Source organism: Halichoeres trimaculatus, unplaced genomic scaffold, assembly GCF_033239565.1.
Source record: "Halichoeres trimaculatus isolate MK-OKI-2021-1 unplaced genomic scaffold, fHalTri1.1 fHalTri1_scaffold_5, whole genome shotgun sequence".
NCBI lineage: Eukaryota > Metazoa > Chordata > Actinopteri > Labriformes > Labridae > Halichoeres > Halichoeres trimaculatus.
This window is the reverse complement of record NW_027437183.1, coordinates 9,773,125-9,798,177: the sequence shown is the minus strand read 5'-3', so window position 1 is coordinate 9,798,177 and position 25,053 is coordinate 9,773,125. Positions and strand designations below refer to the sequence as shown.

Below are 25,053 nucleotides of genomic sequence, written 5' to 3'. Positions count from 1 at the left end.
TATTCAGAATATTGCCAGGATCTGGATCATACTTTTACATCTGTCAGAAATTGTTATGACCTTGTGTGTTATATATACATATGGTGAAACCGGTCCTATCTCACAATGATAAAGAATCCTTTAAAAAAGTCCTGGATCCAGACGGTGATCAGGATCATCTCCAAGATTACATTACTTCTTTTTTATCCCATTTTGAACTTTCCTGGAAATTTCACCCCATTCTGTTTATTGCTTTTTGAGTTATGAGACAGACAGGCAGACAAACTCTCCCAAAAAAAAACTTTCTCAGTGAAGGTAACAATGCAGCCATGGTTACATGTAGGATCTCCAGACAGACACAGGAGCATTAACAGCAAAAACATTACTGATGACATAACTAGTTTGGTGTCCAAGACCAACAAATGAATTATACAAATTAATGACCCGCTCCAAATGCCAAGGTGACAAAAAAGAGATGAAAAATCACAAGATTTGGACAAGAAAGAGAGCTGCACCTAGCGGCGCAGAGAAGGTAGCTAAAGGCCGGGAGCATCTAGTGTCTAGTATCAGCTCTTCCACTTTGCAATTCCAGGAGTCTTAATCATAGTACCTTACTCTAAACGGTAGGTATCAGTTCCTTGGATGTAGAAGCTGCCGTCTATGTAAAGCAGATTGACTGGTAGAAGGTGAAAATAGTTTACCCCAGACTGCTCTACGGGGTTCCCGCAGCCAGTGGGAAAATATGCTGTTCTGTTATGCAGACTGACAAATAAAATCTATTGTTATTGAACCTTTTTTTTTTGGAACATTTTATGGCAGAGTGGGTATTGCTTTATAAAAGATGTCCTCTTTGTGTTGATAAAAATGGCGTTTTTGGCAGCATTACATTTTCATCAAATCATTTTGTTCAGTTGAAAGGTAGCAGAATATTAATGTTTTTTCAAGGACACAGGGTTGATTTTTGGAGGGTAAGCATTTCAGTGTGTCAATTCTGGTTCAAAATAAGTCTGTAGGCCCCCCAGACATCCTGGACTTCAGGGGATCGACCTGTGTATTGGGTGAAGATGACTTACAGGGGACTGGTTGATGATAGGTTTAGTAAAAAAAAAGGCAATAAGTTAACAAATACCAGTTTGGTCCAGTTTCCTTGAGTCTAAGTTCTTCCTCTAAAGTTTTATTTCATACTTTTACAGAATTAGAGGGGGAAAAAAATACCACGAGTTAATCTAACTGGAGCTGTTTTTTTTTTTTAAGGTTTTCTGTTATGATGGGCCAATGACTAAAGCCAAAAAAGGTTGAGGTGTTTGATTGGAGTATAATTCACTCCCAGCTCCTCTCTACCAGGACGACGTGCTGGTGATATTTGGATGACACAGAAATAGCACTTATGCAAAGTAAAATGGAGGACATAATGAATGTCAGGAGATCATGTCATAATGTAAGCGACACGAGCGCTGAATGTATTAAAGCTTACTCATGCAGCAGTTTTTAATTCTGTGTCCATTTGTAATATTAATGTAATCTATCCAACCTGTGAGACATTTACTTGCTGAAATGAAATCTTGGTAGGAGTCAGTTAATGCTGCCAGGTGATGCACACTGCCCGAGAGCCATGGCTTCAGCAGAATATATAATTAAATGAAGGTGCACTGCCAGGACTGGACTCAGCTGTCCCTGTTGGTATTTTTAGATGGTGCATTGGGTGTAAAAATTGGTTGCAGGGCTGGAAGTTGTAAAGCAGATGTGTAAATAGCTGCTTGGATAAGTACTTGCAAGGGGGAAAACAGTGGCACACAGGAAGTGATGTATGTTTTGGCAGAGGAAACATTAGAAGAGAAAAAGTGGGTCGTTAATGTTTAGATTAAGCAAGCTGCTGGAGGAGTAAAATCTGGAAAACAGGAAGCTCAGAGGATGTGATTTCATGATGCTTGGACAGCATTTGATTGACAGCTGGTCTCTTAATGACATTCAGTATGCAAATTAATGGATGAATTGATTTTGATGAGGATCCTTGAAGTGGACCATATGCATCTCAAATGAAATGCATTGATCTCTAACCTTCATCGTTTCAATCCATCATTGAAAATGTTTTACCTAGTTTTTGTACCAATCACCAGGCTGTGTTAAACGCTTGATTCTGATTGGTCCATGCATACATCTTCATATTTTCTCTTTCGCCATCCTCCATCCACAGAAGGAAAGACATAAAACACCCTGTTCATTCGTCCTCCTGCAGTGTTGAAGTGAAATAAATCGGTCAGAGCAAAGATAATGATCCTCGTCCTCCTCCTCTGTTGCTGTACTTTCACAAAGTGGAGGTTTTAACAGTGTGTCAAAGATCTCTTCTGAGGCCTAAACTGTATTTCAGTTTGACGGCCGCTGAAATGACTAATCGTGGGATTTGACAGTTTTCTTGAGACTAAGAAATTTACTATTTGAATCATTTTAATGTTACAAGTAAAAGACTTTCATTCAGAGTTTTTATTGGGAAAAACTTTAGAGAAAAATAACCAAACAGTCAAATTATGAACTGCATTTAGTCCAGTTTAAATATATAAAATTGAAGAATGACGAGAACTGCTGACTGGAGCAATCCAGCATGCTGCTTCAGTAAGTCATGGCAGTTGCTTGAATCATAACTTTTACACAAAGGTTATTAACCAGCCAAAAGTCCTGCAAATGTATGAAAACCTTAGTAAATGTCAAGTTAGAAGAAATAAAAAAGAGGAGGTTTTTAGTTCAGGCACATATTACAGGGGACAAACGTACTCCTTTCAACCTTCAGTTTAACACCACAGTTTAAAGCAGCTCTGCATAGATCGGTTGTGTTTTGTTGTGTCTCTTTAAATGTAATAAACTACTTCTCATTCCATCTTACTTCCTCCTCTGAAGGGACAAAACTAGTGGCAGACTTCCCAAAAGTTTGGCTGCATGTGAAGGTACAGGTCAGATGGTGAGGGTGGAGATAACCAGGTGAGGGGGGAGGTATTATGACAATCACAGCTCGTGTTACACAAACTCAGGACTGGGTTGTTTAATTTCATATTTTGTGGGTCAGTAGACACTTCACAGACTGATAGTTTAAGAGTAGGAAGACAGGGTGAAAGTGGGAAGCAGGTTACCTGTGCCTCTTTCTTCCCAGAAAAAAAGCCCAGAGTTTTGATGAATAATCAGATTTAGACAAACTTCTTCTGCTTATTTGGGGCTTTTCTAATATTTGTAGTATCCTTAAAAAAAACAACTGATCCTCACTTTTTATTTCTCTTCTGTCCCTTATGAAGTTCCTCTTTAAAGTCAGCAGGTTTTCCCAACTCTCCAAATGACAAGATTTCTTCACTCGTCGCCAAAACTTTCCTTTCTTCAGTCCTCTGGCGCCTCCCTGCCCATTGAAAAACAAACTCCTGTCCCGTATCCTCTCAAAGAAAAGCAACTTTTTTATCTTCTTTTATTTCCCTTTTCTTCTTTCTGCAGATCCTTTTAGCCTCCTCCTGGGAGACTCAGGCACCCGGTCCCCTCGGTTTGTTTGTTTCATTCGTCCGCTCCTGTGTGCTCAAGCTCTCAAGTCAAGGACACAAGCTCAGTTTTTTTTGATTTACACGATGAAAAGAATTAATTACACCGCAGCGGTGGGACCCTGGGGTTCCCTGTTGCATAAGGAGGGTTGGGAGGCGAGGGCGGATTTGAAAGGAGGGAGCTGATCGGGAAAAAGGGAAGGAAAGGGAGGACAAGTTGTTTAAAGGATGGATATTTTGGAGCAGACTGAGAGAAAGAGACCTCCTCACTAACTCACACTGACGCTGCAACACACACCTGCAGGAGGGACGGAGAGCTAGCGTTAGCATTGGCCCTGTGCATCTCTAAGGAGAGGGACTCCAACATGCTGGGTCCGCTTAGGTCGCCTTAATTAGCCGCACATCCCGCTATGCAGGTCCCTGGAGGGGTTTAACAGGGGCATGGAGGGTGAGGAGACGAAGGTTGGGGAAGACAGAAGGACGGGGGGAACGGGTATTAGAGTGAAGGGAATAAACTAACGGCACTGGAAGGTTATTTAAAGCATGGCCTACAAAAACAGAAAGTGAGTGTGTGTGCGTCTGTGTGTGTGTGTGTTTACTTTGCAGTCAGGATGAACTCTGTGATCCCATGCAGCTTGTTCTATAATTTCAGCATGCGTGTGTGTGTGTGTGTGTGTGTGTGTGTGTGTGTGTGTGTGTGTGTGTGTGTGTGTGTGTGTGTGTGTGTGTGTGTGTGTGTGCAAACTCAATGGTTGCATGCGACAGAGGCTGCATGCACCGCTGCTGAAATACGAGTCCAAGCACAGTGATTGAGCGTGCTCAGGTGGCGCGGGTCATTTCACTGAGTGACAGAATGATGCTAAGCGAGGCTGTACACATAAATCCCATCCATATCTGTGAGGCCTAATTAGCCGCCCCAGGTCAGCGCTCAGGCCTGTGATAGAGCGCCGAAGCTCCAAAACACACGTAATGAACACAAACGCTGCCTTTATCCCTCCAGAATCATCTCAACTGTCTTTCCTGTAATTGACAGTTTCCCTCCGCTTGTATTAAATGTCTCATAACCCGCAGAATTACCGGAGTGTCCTTTGTAGAGACGTCACTTTTCATTGCCTGCTTTATGAATTGAAACTGCGGCCAAAGAAACACAGTAAATTGTGTTTTTCGGGGACTGTCGCACAGGTCATCTGACTTAATTGGACAACAGTATGAACTCCGGCGGAGGTAAGTTATGGCACACCTTGGAGACGCTCTGTTGGATCCCGGCTGAAGTTACAAGGACTTAAATCAAACTCATTCTGATGACCTGCGCTCCCTAAAGTCTTACCCTGAAGGATGACAGGTTTATTTTAAGAGGGTTATTCACTTACGCATTGCTGGCTTGCCTGCGGTGCTTGTGTGAACATAGCTGCCAAAAAGAAACTGTTCCTCCTCTCTGATCTGGACCAACAAACCTACAGTTTTTTTACTCAAAATTCTCTCTGCTGTAGCCTCTTTCTTTACCCCTTAAGTCTTTTTCTCAGCCTCTACTCCTCTTCCCTTAAAGTATCCTCCCCCTGGTGCTGTCAGCCTCAAACATACACTGCTTCCTTCCTCTTTAAGTCCATTCTAATCCATGTTTTTCCTCATAATTCTTCCTCTTTTTACCCTCTGTGTCACCTCTGTTAAAGTTAATCACTCTGACACACATGCCTACGGATTGCACCAAAATCTCAAGTCTAAGCTCACAAAACTCCCCGCCAGAATAAAAGCATACTCAAAGACAAAATGTTTGTAAAGGATCAAACAATTGCTCAAAGGCACAAAATACAAAACAAATTACGATATTTTGACCTGTTACGAGCCAAAAAGGAAAGTGAAAAAGAAAATGAGCATACAATAAAAAAAACGTAAAATAACAAAATAGTCAATCTGACCGTAATCTATGAGGAGAGTGGGGAATGAAAAGATGAGGAAATAGAGATAAAGAATGGCCTCCAAAGAGGAAATAAATCATCAGTGCTGCTTCAATTCACTATAAAGAAACCAGAGCACTCTTTGTGGGAGTTTATGTGAACATGTAGGAAACTTCATCGACAGCTTTGGCCTTGATTTTAGCTTTTGCCATGAGGAGAGGGAGGACAGGTGGAAAAGAGCGATAAACAAAGGCTATTACATGTGAGATGGTAATTTCCTCCAGTGTTACAATAAAGAAACCCTGCTGACTATGAGTGTGTGTGTGTGTGTGTGTGTGTGTGTGTGTGTGTGTGTGTGTGTGTGTGTGTGTGTGTGTGTGTGTGTGTGTGTGTGTGTGTGTGTGTGTGTGTGTGTGCCCATACTATTATCCCTGCAGTTTTTCAAATCTTTCTGGGGCAAATCTACAACAATCTGCCATAACATCACGACCTCCTGCCTGTTCCTACACAGCACATATAGAACAAACTGTGAGACACATTGTGTCCTGACACCTTTCTATCTGAACCACTCTGCACTTTTTCAGCACTTAGTGCTCTTCTGTGGGATCAGACCACGTGGGCCAGCTTTCATTCACGTGGGCCACTCATGACCCTGTTGATGCTTCACAGGTTCACCTTACCTATTTTTGGTGCAGATTGGGGAAATGCTTTGACCCTTTGGTTGCTCAGGAAGAGTGTCAGATCTGAATAGGGTGACCAGGTGTCCCGCTTTATGCAGGACTGCACAGCATTTTAATCACTTTTCTCACGTCCCACAAATTGAGACAATGTCCCACATTTGATCGACTCTCACTCCAAAGTGCGTCAGTCTCTGTTCGGAAATCATGATTTTCATCCAATAGCTGAAAGAGGACTAATACCATTACATTTGTCAGCTGTCAATCAAACGTACATGTGGCGCCAGTTTATCGACCTGGCATCTGCGTCCTTACCTCTGCCCACTGACACGAAAAACAAAGGTAAAAGCCTCAGACACTATGAATATCCTTGGAGGAAAAGGAGCTGCTAACATGTTTATTTGAGGTTGAAATCAGTGCAGGGTGATACAGCAAGTGTTTAAGGATCTTGATAAGTTATTTCACCGCTCTGCATGGAGGTGAGAATGATGCGAAGCGACATGTCATGATGTAAAAGTTAAAATGTCGTCACTTGTGCCTTTTTGTTTTATTGCACACAGACAAGTTGACCTTTAAGAGCTGTGAACATACACTGGATGTAAAAAAATGCTGATACCTTAAAGGTATACAATCTCAATACTTCACAAGCTCTAAGAGGCTATTGACTATCAAGTCGATTTATTGATAGTTTTTATGGGTATCATTTTCCTGTGACAAATGCATTTCCTTGTCTTTTAAAAGGAATAATTTCATTGAAGGGAGTAAAAAACAAAATCAAAACACAAATGTGCGTACTGTGTGCAACCAAATCAAATTGTTGTTATTTGTATAATTATGAGCTTGATCTCATTAGAAATATTCACCCTCGATTTGTGGCTGCTTCACATTGCTCGGGCTGCTACTTCCTTTGATATGAAACTATCACATAACATAAGAAAAAGCTTAACTTTACCTAACTGTTTGGTTTTTTGAATTTTTAAAACATTGTATCTGTTTTTTTACTCCAAAGGAAAACCATTTTAGTTTTTCTGTTTATTTGAAACATCACAGGCACACTGTAAATCAATCGTTTTCAACAGTTTGTGTTCATTTTAAACATATTGGGTTATCTGCTTCTGAATTAAATTGTCACTGTAGGTGTACCCCCCTGCACAGAGGCCTGCGCATGTAGCTGATGTACACCTCCCCACAAATGCAAGGATTTGTCGAAACAATGCAGAGGACAAGCCCTTTGATCGATCTGCTGAGTGGGATTACGTTTCTGTTGCTGTAAACCAGCTAAATATTTCATCTCCTCTGACATCTCCACTCACTATTTGTAACAGTTCATGTGTGACAAACAGCAACAGGAATCAGCTACAGTATAACATAATATTTTTAAAACTTGAGATCTGAAATATAATTAGAAATGTTTTGGGACTGTAACCAAGCAATCTGCGGTGCTAACGATGATGCTAACCACTACGGTGTAGCTAAACAAGACTACCTTCATATTGAAGTTGTTTTGAATAGTGAGGCATCCTTTGAGCAGAAAAAATAAAATTTATAGCTACTTTACTCATGTTTGATTATTTATTTATGGATTATTTTGAGCAAGTAATGTCAATGGAAGCACTCATAAATGCTAAATTTTGCTTGAATAAAGGCACAAATTTCAAGTGATTCATTCCAAAACTGGGCAGAATAAACAGTCACTGCACGGTTTACAATACGAGTTAAGTTCATGTTATGGTTTAATGCCTGCATGTAATACGGTTCAAGGAAAGGGTTCAGGAAAAGGTGAAGAGATAATGTAGTCAGTGAACAGCACTCAGGGGGGGAGGATGTCATAACAGGAGGCGTTTCTTTAGGATAAAATAGGGCAGTTACTTCGGCCCTGCCTGGAGTGATACAGCACAATGTCATGTGTTGGAGAGGAGAACATGTGCTCATGATGACAACAGCACACACACTGCACTGAATGAAAATGTGATATGAGCGTATCTGAAGGGAATTCACCATTTTACTCTCATTTTACTCTCTAGGGACAAACACTAAGAGCAACACTGTCATGCTCTTAAGATTCTTCCCTCTTTTTTTTTTTCATTTCTCCACCCCGACTCACTTCCTTCGTCTCTCTCTTTCTCCCTTCTTGGCAGGCAACCCTCTCTCTTTTTCTACGCTTCCTCTCTGTTGCTGTGTTTTTAATCCTCATGTGTGCCAACAGAGACTGCAGACATCTTGGCCCCCGAGTCTCTACTACTGTGCGTGAGTGTGTGTATCCCAGGGAGACTGCCAGCACTCTAAACAAAAGCTCTCTGTTGAGTTAGTTTGTCTGTACAAACGACTCAAACCATACAACACTTAACCCTGTGGCCTGTGCCTCTTCCTCTGTAGATTCAAATAGCTAGAATCACCAGGGGCCAAACCCTTTGATACTTTCAGCAGGGTACGATATTCTGGTGATTTCAAACTATTTGAGAAGTGTTTGTTGTGTGTTTATTGCGTACTGAAAGTTATTATTCATTTTTAAGACTACAAATCCCATTCCAGAGAGGAAACTGACCACTGCTCCCCTTTTAAAGAAAACCTCAAAACAAAACAAAGCAAAAAAAATCATAACACCATTTTTACATCCAATAATTTTGTAAAAATGTATATAATTAAAGGTTGATTGAAGGTGTCTATGTATCAGCAAAATATTACCTTATATATTCCTCCCCTGGGTCAGTTTATCAGTAAAAATTATGCACAACAGCACTGTCACGCCAACAATATCATGCTATGTGACTTTTAGCATTTCACCTCTCATATCAGTCTCAATCGACTCCTCAGCTTCCTCCTGTATCAGCTGTTAAACATGACATTTTCTCAAATTAAATGCAAAAAAAAATGTATATTGTGTTTAAATGATCCAGGTCTTTAAGCTACATTATTGTCAATCTTTGACACTTCTCAAAAAGTGTCATGCAAACTGTAAAGAAGCCAAATGTGTATTTTTATTCTGAACAATGCTTCAATAATCAAGATAGGAAATCTGTTCAGACTGAGATTTGTTTTGAGAATTAAATCCTGTTCATCCTTTGACGACTTGCACTGGGTTGCTCTTGTTTTGTCACACTCAGACTCCAATTTTCAGACTTTTGTAACAAAACTAATCCTGGCTTTTTATTCACTTCTGTATTGTTTTTAAAATTTTATCAATCACTTTTGGAGCTCTATATGATCACGCCCCTCCCTAAAGTATTGACCTTTGACCCTCATGATCTTGGACACTCTCTTGGATCTGCTGATGTGGGTTTGCTGGCCTTACTCAGAACCTTGGATGCTGTTTCCCCAACACAAAGTCAATCCTCACTCCTCAAGTAAAAAAGTCCATCCTGGAAAAGGAAGTCTTAGCAGCTCTTCAGATCTGTTTTCAGAGGCAGAACCTTCAGAAAAATCAACAGCTTGTGATTGGACGACCGTTTTGATTGACACCCTCGCCACAGACCAATCCACATCAAGCCACAGTATGACGTAGCTTATGTGCGCTGCTGCTGAGAAACAGTAGAGGAACAACTACAGGAACACAGGAAACAGCTGTGATAATGGTGTTAGACGACTGCTGCTGTTTTTGCAAGTGAATGTAAGACTCAAAGAACACTGACAAGTACGAAAGTCTGCTGACGTCACGTCTTGTCGTCACTTCCGATGCTCACGGAGCTTCCGCAGCTCTTACAGCTCTCGCCTCTCTTCCCTGGTTGGGCCGGTTAGATTTTAGCCGAGTGAAATTGTTAGTCAATGGAGCCTGGCAAGATGGATCTGCAGGATTTCAGAAACTGAATCAGGCAGGTCTATCTGCCCTGCAAGGTTAGCAAACTGTGACTTTAACTGTGGCTTCTTAATATGATAGATTAATTTGAGGATGGCTCCACCCCCAGATTAAAACCCATTAAAGACAACTGTAATATTAATGCTATGAAGCTGTAATTATAAGTTTAAAATATTATAATAGGTTAATATCAGGATGGTGCTGGCTCTTAGCATCTCATTCAAGGACATGAATTGAAAAATAGGCTTTTCAAAATCATGTTTGAGTGTGATTGAGTCTGGACTGAAATATCTCCACGTCAGCTGACTGTAATGTATTTGATTAACGCTGACTGAGTGCTTGTACCTCTTTGTCCAAATGAAAACTGCAAATCATTTGATCGCACAACACAACAGTGTTTATTTGAAATAACATAAAGCCAAGATATAAAGACAGAGCTATCACACACACACTCATAAACACACATCACCATTTGTGTTTGAATAACACATGACATGTCTATACAACATTTATGATCTGATGACTTTGGCTGATGAATAACTCATGCTATGCGTTAACTTACCTTTGTGTTCGAGCATCACAGCATGTTAAACACAGCACAGTGTTTGGACTGTATGTGAGCCTGTACGTGCTTTCATTGGGTTTGTTTGCATTCATTTGCATAACCACATATCAAATCATGTTTCCTGAATACATTAATGTGTATTTGCATGTTGTGTGTATGTGTGCATGGAGATCTAAATTAAAAGTACATGATCAGAGCAGGAAATCTTGTTTTGACACATCAATACATTACAGTCAAATACGTCAACATCATTCATCACAACAAACACTGGGGAATATGAGAGCGTGTGTTTACGTGGTTACTTTGGATCTTTTATCGTAACGTGCACAATTTGATGTAACTCACAAGGACAGTTTGGTTGCACAGGACTATTTGTCATCATTTAGGACTTGAGGGAAAAAAGGTAACAGCTGCTCATTAGCATCCTTAACAGCAGCCTATTGAGCCTTTATAAAGCATTAATAACAGTTTTACTCAATATAAGGTCTATTTGTAGCGATGCTGGGTGTGTGTGTACTATTTTTCTGTACTAGCTCTACCTTAGAAGCACAGATCAGTTTTGTCAGACTGCTTTTTAGTTTTTTTGTTCATAAATTTAATCTCTCTTGAAATAATGATCAAGGGACGAGAAACATAATCTCTGATCACTGATATTCCCAGTTCACACCAACCTATATTTAATAGATGAAAACAGGGTGATTTCTGATTGGTTAAAGTACACTTGAGTGCTCATTTATGCTCCCTCAGCTATGAAAATGTAAATGTGCTTCTTTTACACGGGAATCGATGTTAGCCACCAGTGAATCTACCTGAAGGTGCTCACACAAACCAGTCTTGAACAGAACTTAATTTAATCATCACTGCCATTCAATAATTGCCAGGCATTTTTGTCATTACCTAATATATAAATATACAAACTTGCACAATAATCACTCAGAAAGCTTTGCCATTTTCCAAAGTATTTTGCTTTTTTATTTTTGCTAGTCTGACTTGAAATTAGCCTTTTTTCTTAAAAGCTTTGACCACTGATATCAAATAATTACCCAAAAGATTGTCAATAGTTATTATGTGTACCCTAGCTATTCAATAATCACCAACATTAAAAGTACAAAAATAATCAATTAGCCTGAGTAAGGTGTAAGTTCAGACTTTTTAAGTTAGCATTTTTTTTACAGAATCTCATGTGGAGCGTTAATTTTGCTATCACTAACAAAATAATGTTGAAAGTCTTGTTTATTATTAAAGAACTAGTCCAAAAATTAGACCTTGTGATAGTTGGCAGCGCAATTTCCATGCTCTTTATATCACCAGTTTATGGTCTTGCTGTATTTCCCCCATGATTGTACACAGGAGCCCAATGGCACTTAAATCTGATTGCATTGCGTTGGAGTTAGAGGTGATCAATGTTTAGCAGCTGTTGAGCAGCTCTTGATCACACTGCGGTTATTGCAAAGATGCAAAGGAGGAGATGGACTGTGCAGCTGCTGAATCGCTGTGGGCAGACAACGATAGCAGCCATACCAGGAGTGTTGTAAGTGTTAAAATACAATGCCACCAAGAAGACCAGTCATGGTGGTGGAGGTGGCCTTTTTAAGGAGATGAGTCAGGCTATGCACACGAGATTCAGGGCAAAGCCAGCCTAAGATATATGCTATGATGTTGATCTCACTCAGGCTTTCAACAGTAGTAAAAGTGATCGATAAACACTGCTTGAAAACAGCATCCATATCATATTGGGAATAAGATCCGTAACAACAAACAAGATGCTTGGTTTGTTGATGAAGCTGTTCTTTAAGACTCAAGACTTTTTAAGCAGGATGTAGTTTAGTTCAGGAGAATGTGTAACAAAACTCCCCTGATGCTTCTACACTGTGAGAATATTAAAACAAAGATCTTTTTCTTGATTCAGCTAACGCCAAAAAATGCCAATTTCTTTAAATCTTTACTCTTTCAAAACAATGGAGATGCGTGTATGATTAAGGGTTCAGGCCACTCAATTTTATGTAGAATAGGGAGCTCTCATATGGTGTTACAAAACAAGGATAAAAGCTCCCAATGCAAATGATCATACTCATCCTTTTAGAGGTTAAAGTTTTATTTGTATTTCTTCAGTACCTACTTCAAAGACAGCTTACCTATTTTCTCGTAAAATCCCTATTTTGATTATGTTCCAGGTCTAAGTGTAAAGCTTCACCTACTTTCTTTAATATCACAAGTTCACATCGCAAAGTACTTCTCTTCATTTTAATTTATTCAACTCTACAGTACATGAAGTTTAATAAATTCAGAGATGGATCACCTGCTGGGAAATACAGGAAAATCATTAAATGGAACTTAAAAAGAAAAATGTTTTCATGTTATTTTTTTTACTGTTGCTGCCACTGCAGAGAGCTTAGGATGATAGAAAACTTCACCAACACGATTTAGCATACACACGTGCGAACACACACAGCAGATGAATAGTATGTTCCTGTACGGAGTGTGGACAGTGCATTACCCCAGTTCTGGTATTGAACACAGCCCATTAGCAGTGTTAATCCATAGATCTAATCATGATCGTGAAATAGAGCACTGCTCCCATTCCAGCAGCATCAGCCAGAGTCATAAACTATGCCACAATTTTTTCCTTTCCTTGTATAACCTGCCAGACATAACAAAGGTCACACTGAGCCCGTTCCACTTCTCCTTTTGGTTGAATTCACTGAAAATGAAATATTATGAGGGGATTATTAAGAAAAGCAGGAAGGAACACAAGCTATTAACAAGTAAGACGAATCCCCAGAGGATGAAAACGCCTGAAAATATTTGCAATAACAGTGAAAACTCAAAAAGGTCAAGCTCACTACAGAACAAAAAAATGAGAATAAGATGAAGATTATATCATATTATACAAGAATATTAAAAATGATCCTAAAACAGCATACCCTGAGACAGATTAATGAACACAACTTAAATTGAACTCTTGCTTCAAGGCTCTTCAATAACACTTTCCCCCGGACAAGAGACACACACATGCACATCCTAACATCTCATTATGTTTCATTTTTTGGTGCAATAACACACAGCGGCAGAGGGGCAGGGAGGCAGAACTAAGCAGAGTGTCAATAACAGAGTGCAATGGCTTGCTGTGTAATTACAGTTAAATGATATGAAAATGGTCAAAAAGTGAGAAATACACTTATATTGAATAATTACTGTGTAATCATAATCAATAAAGAAACAAATGTGAGCTTTAAGCACAATTAGGGCGCGCCAATGGAAAATATAATTGAAGTCTGTTGGGACATGTGACGCTGGAGCAGTAATTACAGTCATCACTGTCAACAATTTCTTTCTGTTTTAGGTTCCTCAGCCTACATAGAGTACATACTAAAGTACTATATATGCAAAACAGCACAGAAAAACCTCCCATATAAACACACAGAGGCATACACACACACACACACAAAAACACACCTCCACACTCTGCAAAGCCAACGCTGGCTCTAATTACTGCATCCACTCAGCATGCATTTCTCATTATACTCACACACTGAACGCTGTATCATGTCAGATCATATTATATCACAGAATAACAATAGGTAACAAGAATCAATTCACAGGATTAATTGTCAGAGGTAGTAATCATTCCCGCCTTCTCATTCATAAAAAAGGCACACTCACTGTTTCATGTCTCCACCAGTAATATCTCATTAGAGATTAATACAGATCAGCTCTTTTAATTAGCCAACCCGCCCACACAGGCACTGATAAAAGCCTGTTCTACGGAGGCAACTAGCTCTATGTGCCGTCCATGTCTGTGTGTGTGTGTGTGTGTGTGTGTGTGTGTGTGTGTGTGTGTGTGTGTGTCCTTCCTGTCATAAAAGATGTCAGCCTCACTCCCACACCCAGCTTCCAATGTTCTTCCATCAAGGAGACAACACAAGGTACAGAGTGGATTGGTCGCCATTTCTCAGTGGTGTGTGTTTTACTGAGTTTATTTTTTTATCACATACACCAAAACAAGCACATACCGATCCAACCGATATCAGAGAAATAAACGGGAATAGATGTGTATGTGTTTGTGCATATATTTATGTATGTTTGCATCAGCTCCATAATCTGAGGTTTTATTCAACTCTTTGTTTACAGAATCACTTTGAAAACAAGAACGTGTGTTTGTTTTTGTACATCCCTGTCATAATCTGCTTTCAAAAGCATCACTTCCCGTGTTTACCTTGACGTCACTCTGAGGAGTTCTCCCTTCCAGGCACCAAAGAAAAGGGTGAAAAAAACAAGACTACCACATGTGGATACGTGCCAAAGCTCAGGGAAATAAGCAGCCGTTTAGAATCACCTCCATCTCAACTCCTCAAACACCATCCTGATGGATGATGACGTGCCGGGAAAACAACTTCTTTGCCTCCAGGCAACAATTGCTGGTGGATCCTGAAATTTATCAAATGCCTTCAGTATTTCAACAGCGATGCTCAAGTGCACCACAGTGTGAATCCATGACTAATCCATTCAGGAAAAACCTTCTTTTTTTCCCCTAAGTGTTTATACTACCCTTCTCTTTTTACCAACATCAACATGGTGAGTATGAACTATGCTGAATTCATAAAACACATCAGATTGTCCTCTTGATTTAGTAATTTATCTCAGATTTATCAAATATCTGTTGGCAAATCCAATTTTGGTGTCAGTGTTATAGCTTGCATACATTGTGGTAGCAGTTTTGTCTACCTGCTTGTCATTTACCTGTAGCTAGACTTCACCTGCAAGCTAAACGCCATGCACACTGGTTACACGGGACACTAAAATAATCCATAGGTTTCAAGCCAAAAACAAGATTCACTTGTGAGTCATGAGAAAGAAAAAAAACACAACCTACCAGCAGCAAAGGTAAGGGTTCTTCAACTTAGACATTACATGTTTCAAGAGACATTACTCTGATTTTTGACCCTTTAAACCTAAGGTCCCCCAATCTGGGGACTTTTAAGTGACCTCACAACAAAAGGCATAAAACTTAAAAATAAAGTCATATTGCACATCAGATTAAACAGGAGAAATTCAGCTACAAACCCCATCAGGCCATACTTCAGCTGAGTATTAGTTCAGTTATTACTTTGATACTGTGACATGAGTGCCAACAGTGACACCTCTGAACAAATTTCACACACAGACACAATTTTTTTTTTTATAGCCAGCAGGGGAGCTTCCACTACTTAGAGTTTATACTATATGAAATCAGATTTGTAAAACCTAAGAAGCAACATCTAGTGTTGAAAGAAAGAAAGAAAGAAAGAAAGAAAGAAAGAAAGAAAGAAAGAAAGAAAGAAAGAAAGAAAGAAAGAAAGAAAGAAAAATGGGTACTTATTATTATTAATGATAATAATAATAATTACTATATTTTTAAACCTTTATTTGACCAGGAAGAGACTCGTTAAGATTGATAATCCCTTTTCCAAGGGTGTTCTGGCCAAGACAGGCAGCAGCACAGTTCCAAAACTAGAACAGACAAAAATTCACGTAATACACCCCAAAAAGCAAGTACACAGGACAACTATCTCTAGGTTTTATAACATCATACATCAGGCAAAATATCTGCAGACGTATGCATCTGCCTCCAAATCATACAAGATTTGTTTAAAAGCGTCCAGTGAGCACCATTCACGAGTTTTCAAGTCTTTCTGAAGGTCGTTCAAGCCCGAGGGAGCAGCAAACTTGAACATTTTTTTTCCCCAAGTTCAGCCCTGACCCTCGCAAGACACTGAAATAAGATCCTGCAAATGAAGTCCATGAGTTCCTGCACTTTTCCGGTACAACATAGGTGAGGAGTTAAGGTGGAAGCAGACCTAAGATACATTTATAAACAAAAAGACACTAATGTTTTAGTCTGCGTCATGACAAAAAAGACCACCCTACACAAGAATAAAGCAAGGAGTTTAGGATTAGGGATTAAAAAAAAAAAAATACAGTTCCCCAAGTGTCCACTAGAAGCTGGCCCCAGAGTCCTAGAGTTCCCTTGATAAAATCAAAATAAAATAAAATAAAACAATCTTCTTCTTGGTAAATCTATTTCTTAAGTAAACAACTTTTCAATTAATCAATCTTTTCTTTGGAATTACTTAAATGTTGGTCCCGTTAAAAGCTAATGGATGAAAAAGCAGGGTATCCATTAAGGTCAATTACCTGTGATGTGTCAAAACAACAGCTGAATCTAGTCACATTCACTGTCAGGAACCCTAAACAGCAAAACCCAGACCTTCACCAGTAGGGTTTATAAACCAATAAATTCCCTGTGGTTATGTCTAGATGTCATTTACATCGATGCTGACGTTTCACCTGAGACGTGCAGCTTTAGGTTAATTCTTTATCACAATACCATATTTCTAGCCATCAAGTTCTTATTTGATTGTGTTTGAAAGAGGGAACAATCGTCAGCTGGAAAATGGAAAATTGAAGATAGAAATGAGTCCTCGTCTACTTCTGTCTGAAAGCACAAGCCCATTGTCTTGAAGTTTCAAAAACATCCAATGAAAACTTTTAAATGTCTTCTGTTCTTAATTAGAAAGCTTAAAGCTGTTGTGTCATCAGTTTTATTCCCCTGCAAGGCCAGCCTATACTGTCTATCAGTCAAGGCTAGACGTGGCTAACGGCTAGCTAAGTGGTGCTAATTGAGCTACAAGTCTGCAATAATGGTTTAATGCAACGGGAAGTCATTCATCAGCAGTGCACTGTTCCAGCAGAGAGAGACAGAAAGAGAAAGACAGAGGAGAAAATGGGTAATGAGGGACAGTGCAGCACAAACTTTAGTCACTGGGATACTTAAAAGTTTGGAGAAAATAGCAGATGGAAGGAATGAGAAGAAAGAAAAAGCTGTGGTCAAAGAAGCAGGCAGGAAACAAAGTGGAAATAGATCAATTCCCTGTAGAGGCAGATACTGTAAAGACTCTATATATGACACTCCATGTCTGGCAACATAGGTGTACAGTTGACATGTTTGAGCTTGCAATCTGTATTTCAAGCATCTCGATATAACAGCATTGGCAATGTCGATAATAACAGGAGAATAACAGGATTTCTTTCCTGCAAAACTTTATTTCAGCTGTCAGTCATATAACTGACATTTTTAATGATGTAGAGCTGGATAAAATCATTTGGCTGTGATCCTGGGGACTTCCTTCAAGCTATAAAATTATACAGACAGAATGAGTGGTGTTTCCTGCACAAGTGTTACTTGTATTATTCAATCTGTTCTCCTCACCTGTCACTGAAATGAACACTTATTTTTGCTCATGACCTCTGCACTGAGCTGCTGAATCACTTCCTCCCTCTGATCCTGTAAACTTCTGCCTCTGCTGTTTTGATTTCTCTCTTTTTTCATAATGATTAACACATTTCCACACCACTTTGGTGTTTCTACTTCCCATCTGCATTTATTACATTTCATCTGCCTGTGTTATTTTTGACAACACTTCTGTGAAATTAATCCTAACCGTGCATTAAGGGTTGCGCGCCATGCACCTGTCATGTTAGTAATAATATCAGGTTGTTTTTATTCTGCTGACGCTCATTTGGCTCTCCTGACTCATGCTTAACTCGTTCATAAAATCAGACAGACACTCACTAACGTAAGCAACCATCAAGGGTAAAGCAATTATCAAGTCAATGGTAAGTTTAGCATGACTCAGGGTCAGTGCTGTGCATCGTTGCCTGTCCACCCACTGTGTGTGTCCATTAACCCATGGGCCATGACCTCTTTTGAAAAGCAATTCTCATCAGGGCTCGGTGTTGGGACTAATATTTCTGTTTCAACATTACATCTGTTTTATGAGCATCACTGACCTAGAAGTTTAAGTGCTTTCTTCATGTACAGAGACTAAGGTCCACAAGTCTATTTGTTTAGAAAAAAGGACACTACCTAGGGTAAAAGAAATTTGCCTAACGCCTCAAATACACAAGACACATCTGCAGTCTAACTCCCCGTGTTGAATGCGTTTACCAACTCACACCAGCTACGTGTTTAGTCAGGCAAGCCACATGACTGACAGACAGCTGGAGTCAACAGACCGAGGTTCCCACGCTTCCCACTCCATTGATCAGCCTCTCTTCATTCATTCGTTCATTCCTTGGGCTGTAAAACCTCAAAGCTGTTAACTCCAGGTTTAACTCAGCTTATTACGTTCATTTGTTGTTGTAGTCAAGCTAAATACCATCTGACTTTTAAAACGGTTTGTTTTATTTTGAAAGTCAAAGGGTGATTTAGGTAGTTTCTGCACACTACTTCCTGTCCTGTTCAATCTTTCCTACTGAAAATTGAGCATCACGGCTAGGGTTGCCACCCGTCCTGTAAGATACAGAATCGTCCCGTATTTCACACTCAAAGGCTGCGTCCCGTTTTACATCAATACAGGACGCTATTTGTCGCAAATTTTCATTTTGCCTTGAACGTAGCACAACCCTGCCTGAATTCAACTTGCATCCTTGAACGGCAGTTGGTTGGTTGATTTTAAGCATGGAATAAGTGCCCATCATTAATTGGGAGAAAGAAAGTCACAGGAAATCAGAAGTAAACATGGCAGTAGCTGCATCTGGTACTCCGCCCCATGCCCCATTGAAAAGCAAAGGATCCAGAAACACGGATGTGAGTGGAAAAGTTCAAATGAATGGCTTGACAGTGTGAGTGAAACGAATTAGAAAGACATGGTAAAATCTGTCGCTGAGTGCTTTTTGTGGTACATGGTGGCCTGTCGGATGTGCGACAGGCCACCAATACTGCAACATCAAGACAAACAAATGTCAGACTCACAGTTCTTCATACCTAAAGCATCTCCAGATACAGGAATCATTAACAACTAATGAAACATGATTAATTTGGAAAAGTCCATCCTACTAACAGAATCAACAGACTGAGATTTTAAAAAGGTATAAATTTTTTTAAGCTGCCACAGTGTTTCTATGAATATATTTTCTCAGATTGGTTATTTCTTACCAATACATCAAGAATACAGACAATTCATTTAATCAACATGAAACAAATTCAATACAATATTGATAACCAGTATAAGTATCATCACGGCAACTTTTAACCTGAAAGTGCTAAAACGTAGCAAAAAAAATCTGTGTTAACATGGATGCGCTAAGGGGCCGAAAACGTTGTAGTGAGCACGCCATCCCTGTAAATGGTGCTATAACTGTCTTGTCCAGAGGCAAATTTTGGTAGATATCAACGGCTTAGTGTTTACACAGCAACTGTGTTTCAGAAAAAATCCACTCTGGAGGCCGTTTTCAAAAGTTTATGTTTTAGGTCAGCTAAAACGCCATTTTTGTGTTAACGCTAGGCCAAAACGCAACAAAACTTTTGCACTTTATCTTAAAACCGTTGTTGTGTAAATGTCTCTGAAGTTGACGCAATGGCTGAATCTCAATGTCCTCCCTAAACCCTGAGCCCTTTCAGACTTAACTGTGATCACCTGGAAAGTGGATAAGTGCATGAATACAAAGTGGAAAGAAGCAGCTTTTTCCCTGTTTCATTTCTATTTTTGCTTTTTGTTAAGTCCACTCTGCAAATACAAAAATAAGTAAGTTGCCAATTCAAAAACTCTTCCTAAAATTTCTTACTGCCAAGGTACCTCGCAACAATTTTTGCACCTGACTTTCCTCCAACAAAAAAGGAAGAAGAAAAAACTTCCTTCCAGTGACTGAAAAAGAAAGCAGCTGAAGAAAAGCAGCAGACATGTTTGGATCCAGTCTTACCTCTCTGCCGCAGAGTACGCCTTTCTCTGACACATCACCGCCAACGAACTGGTTCCTGGCGCCATTTCCTGTTTGATCTCCCACGCTACCAGGTTGCTGGGTTTCACCGCCAGGAAGTTGATGCCTGACTGGAACCACACCCTGTGGAGAGAAAGAGGGAGGAGAGACGGCAAGGTTAATCCAGAGTTCACACCAGCACATTATAAAACAAAAGAGGATGAGAGAGCGGAGTTGTCACAGTGACAGTTGGGAGGAATTTGCCTAAAATTGAATTGGCTGCGCTTGGAGTTTCCCTGCCCCGATTTTCTGGCTGATTTTCTTTAATCCCTCATACGTGCCAAAGTCTCTTTGTACAAAACGCCTTTTAAAATTGATTCCCACAGCAGGGTGCTACCCCCCATGGTTTAAGTGGGAAAAGACAAAGGAGTGACGTGAGGGGCTGGTATGAACGGCAACATTTTAAAGGAATAGGTGCTGCAAAGATGATGGGGTTCATGTCTGAAATACAAAACATGGTTCAGTGAATGGCTCACCCTAATTTCTCCCACTTTTTCAGCCTCATTTTCTCCTTTACCTTTTGTTTTTTTGTGTCAACCTTTGTATCACTCCTTCCTAACTACACCTTCATCACTGTCTCCCTGCATTTCTTGACCAGGTCTAAACCTTTATTCCATCTCTTCACCTCTTTCTTCATCTTTTTTCTGCCTTCCATCCCTTTCTTTGATTTCCTTCCCTTCCTTCCTCCATCTTTTCCTTCCTTATCCCTTTCTCTCCTTGCCCCTCCTCCACCTTTCAAACTCAAAGCATCCTATTCTTAATCTCTCTTTTCTCTCTTTCCCTCTCCTTGCTATAATCCGTCTCGCTGTGTTTTGTTCTATTTATCACCTTGACAAGACCCTCCCTCAGTTTATGAACACACGCGTACACATACACATACACATACACACACACACTTATTTACTCTTCACACTGTTTCTCTTATTAACACTCAAACAGTATTCTCTGGCACACATCTCTGTAAATACCAGCACAGACGTTCTTCTCTAATAAACTTTTTTTTTTTCTACATAAGAGGAAGAAAAAAAAATGCCAATCCTCTTTGTCTCTTTTCTCATTATGACTTTCTGGTAGTCGTCTCGCTTCATGTCGTGCCAATAACTGCCTGCAAATATGTCATGGCGGCCCCTTGCGTGCTCTCTGTATGTATGCTCCTGAGTGTGTACTGTATACACGCACACACCTGTCTTTGCTATACTTATCTCCCAAGATGCTTTTCGGTGTTTGTCTCGATGGATTGCACCTCTTGTGAAAACTTATAAACCCACTTTCTTCTGTTTTACTTTGAAGTCATCTTATTTGTGTAGATTACAAGATGGAGAGAACGTTCCCTGGTGATAATCCTGCTGTATGTTTGCTGCTGGGAAAAAAAAAGTGATGTGATAGGGTGCCAAAAACTTAAGGTGATGTCCACATCATTTGGTGTGGTGTGTTCTCATGTTCTAATGAGTGTAGAGTGTTTGTTTTTGTGTAATGGAGTGAAGAAATTTAGCATCAAGCCACTTGATGTAAGATTTAATTAAAAAGAAGAAAAATTGAAAAAACAGAAAAAGTCAAGCACTCTTCCGCTGTCTGCTTTTTTTTCTCTATCCTTTCTTCCTTACACCATCGCAACAACCCCACATTTACTCTCTGTCTGCTTCTGATACTCCACTTCAAAGAAAACATATGGCAACCAGACTGATGCAACCAAAGTACCAACTCAGGGCAACGAGCGCGTAGAGAAAACACAATTAAAACACCTTGACTTATGTAAAGAGCATGACAAGAATGGACTATAAGGAAATGTGGTCAAAACGCATCATAAACAAAACTGTGCAGGAAAGGAAAAAAACTAAGAGCATAAACCTCACTTTGAATGCACTTTTTTGAGTGCTTTGAAATCAAAGCATAAAATTCAAACACAACACACTCCCCTATTGTGCAAGAACACCGGAAACCAAACTGTGACAGGCGTAAAACTCCAACCCACGTCAGCTCAGAGCCAGTGGAAAGAAGAGGCCTGTCACAGACCATTTTGAGGCTAACTGCCAATGATTACATCTGACATATTATCTGAGCTGTGACAACCAAACACAGCAACAATTATCTGTGTCAAAACAGGCAGAAAATACATATTACTGCTCAATTGTGGGGCATTGAAGGCAGCATTAGACCGTTTAACACAGTTTGTTGGCAGTAGTATTGACGGGGCTCTTTACTGCAGTGAGTATGACACTGTCCTCGCCACTATCAGGCATGTATGGTACTAATCATTACATTACCAACGCCACGTTTTCTGACAAGAAGTCATCAGAAATAATTACTCAAGACTGGACCCTTTCAGAGTCTTTCAGCTTGTTGTTCAGTTTCACAGTCTGCTATTGTCCGTATTTAATTAACTCTCGCTGCTCTCCACATTGTTTTAGTCAACAGTAAGTGGCTGTATTCAGTTTATAGAATGTAAAATCAAATCTCAGCACACTTAATACTGTAAAACTCTGAGTCCAAGTAATTGTTTCATTGTTTGTTCTTTGTTACACAAAAAGAAGTCCTGTTTCGCTACATCACCATGGTTCTATCCAATTCCCCATCAGCTTTAATGAATATACATTATATAAAGTAGCTCTGGTGTGATGCAAAGAAGTCCTCTGATCTTCACTAAAAGGTCTCCACCAAAAAAAGACAAGTGAGTGTTACATAATGTCAATGAAAGGACACAAGTATCACCTCGAGGAAACTGTCCTGGTATGATGACTGTAGTTGCCAGAAATTGCAAGTGACAAAGTACAAATACTCTGTTACTGTACTTGAGTAGATTTTTCAGGTATTTTTTACTTTTAGAAGTATTTATTTCTTTGATGATTTTTCACTTTTACTCAGTTACATTTTCAACAGAATTATACCACCTTATTATTTACATTTCCCAAAAAGGCTTGTTACTATACATATAAACATAAAATGGGCGTCATCTTGCTTGGCTCAAAGTGAGGTTGCCACACAAAACTGCTCCCCTTGGTGGCTGGCTGCAGTATAGGTCAAACAATCCAGCTCCCCTGCCATTCCAGGTGGGCTGTTGTCAAACTTTAAAAAATTGCTACACCTTGTGGAAATGTTTGCAACAATTTAGAGTTGGGCCCATGAACATGATTTGTGACACCATAGTTTGGAAGCTAATCCTGGTCCAAAATTCAATTTTCAGAAGAGTGATGTGTTAACTTTAAGTGTACAATACAAATACCTAAAGGACTATATGGGAAAGTACATTGGGACAATAGGCAGGTAGTGTTTGTTCAAACAGCAACATTGCTAAAGTAGATTCCATATAAATTATTCTGTGTTTAATAGCTTTGCAGCCAGTGGATCATGCAATAGAAATACTTTTTTTTCTTTCCAAGTACTTTTGAGTACATTTCAGAGCCTATACATTTTACTTTAACTTGCGTAGGTATTTGGAATCGCACTTTTTACTTTTACTCAAGTTGTTTTTTTTACAAAGGTATTTTACTTCTACACAAGTAAGGAATCTGGGTACTTTTGCCATCTCTGGTAGTTGCCATGACCATGAACATTTCTCACCACAGTAATACACCCTTGCACTCTTAAAAAGTCACATATAAGGAGACACAGCCCCACTTTTCTCCCTTGGTGCCCCCGTCACTGTTCTGTTCTGTGTGTGTCTTTGTGTGTGCACGTCTGTCAACAAGCAGGATGACGGACAAGGCTGCGTCCCTAAGCTGCTTCTGTCAGATCCGAGTACAGCAACAGAGTCTGACAAGTGTCTGTGTATCTGTCTTTGTCTGTCTGCTGGTTTTTTTAAGGTAACACAGGAAGACAGGCCAAACTTCTGCCTTTCTCTCTCACACTATATTTATCACTCTTTGTTTAATCTTTGGTGTTGGCAAGGTCTTGAACCTGAAATCAAAAAAGTGTCTAATTTATAAATGTGATATTTTCAGAGCAAGAATTTGAACATCAGCTCTGGTGAAACACACTTTAAGCCTTATTTACAGCAGAAACATTAACAGGCCATCCATTTCCTCCCTCGCTCCCTGGTGGCACTCATACATTACACACTTTCACAGCTCCAGTCTGCTCCTGTTGGCCATTGAGTAGCTCACAGAGCATTACGATTGATTTTCTTTGCCTTTTTTTTCTGGAGCGCTGCCTTGTTTATAGGCATTTCAACACTGGTTTTCCAAGTGGAAAAATAAAGAGCAAAGGAGTGAGCGCAGGAAAAAACCAATAGGGCATTATGCCAAAAAGCTAAAGCAGGCAGTGAATAAGGTTTCTCTTTGCTGTTTTCAATCACAACTTAAAATTCAGAGTGTGTTTCTGTCACAGTGATGCCTTTTTTTCTTCTTCTTGGTGTTATTTTTTTGTTTGCCCCACAGGGGTCCCTTTACCTCGCTTATGCAGATTGTACCTCTGCTGCATGGAGCCTCTCTCTCGAGGAGCTTTTGAACATGAAGGTTTTGCTCAATCTTTGGCTGATGGCTGGTTACAGAATGAAAAATTAGATAAATATGGCCAGAAAAACCCCACAACTTCAAGACCTTATTATTAATTTAAGGACAAACAACAACTCTCCATTTATTCTGAGCACCTGGCTTCTTCATTTGCCTGGTTAAGTTCACAAAGTAAATATTGTTGCCTTCATTTCCCAACTTTAAAATGTAGCTTAAACTCTGTATTCTCCAGTTAATTGTCAATTTAAGAGTTTTCATTGATCAACAACACTAAACTGGTTGTTAATAGAGTCTTGGACGGAAACATACTCTACAAACACAGCTCCAAAGGTGACTATACTGTAAACTATCCAATAATGATACACAGACTACTTTAAAAACTAATA

At 39.7% G+C, this 25,053-nt stretch overlaps 1 protein-coding gene across 1 annotated transcript in view; it reads right to left on the bottom strand.

The window, feature by feature from the left end:
* The window catches only part of LOC141790241 (transmembrane protein 132C), a 343,929-nt gene that overhangs the window by 139,271 nt on the left and 179,605 nt on the right, over positions 1 to 25,053 (bottom strand). The window contains exon 4 of the mRNA XM_074669971.1: positions 20,163 to 20,303. Coding sequence (XP_074526072.1) covers positions 20,163 to 20,303 — 141 coding nt within the window. The remainder of the gene's footprint in view (positions 1 to 20,162; positions 20,304 to 25,053) is intronic.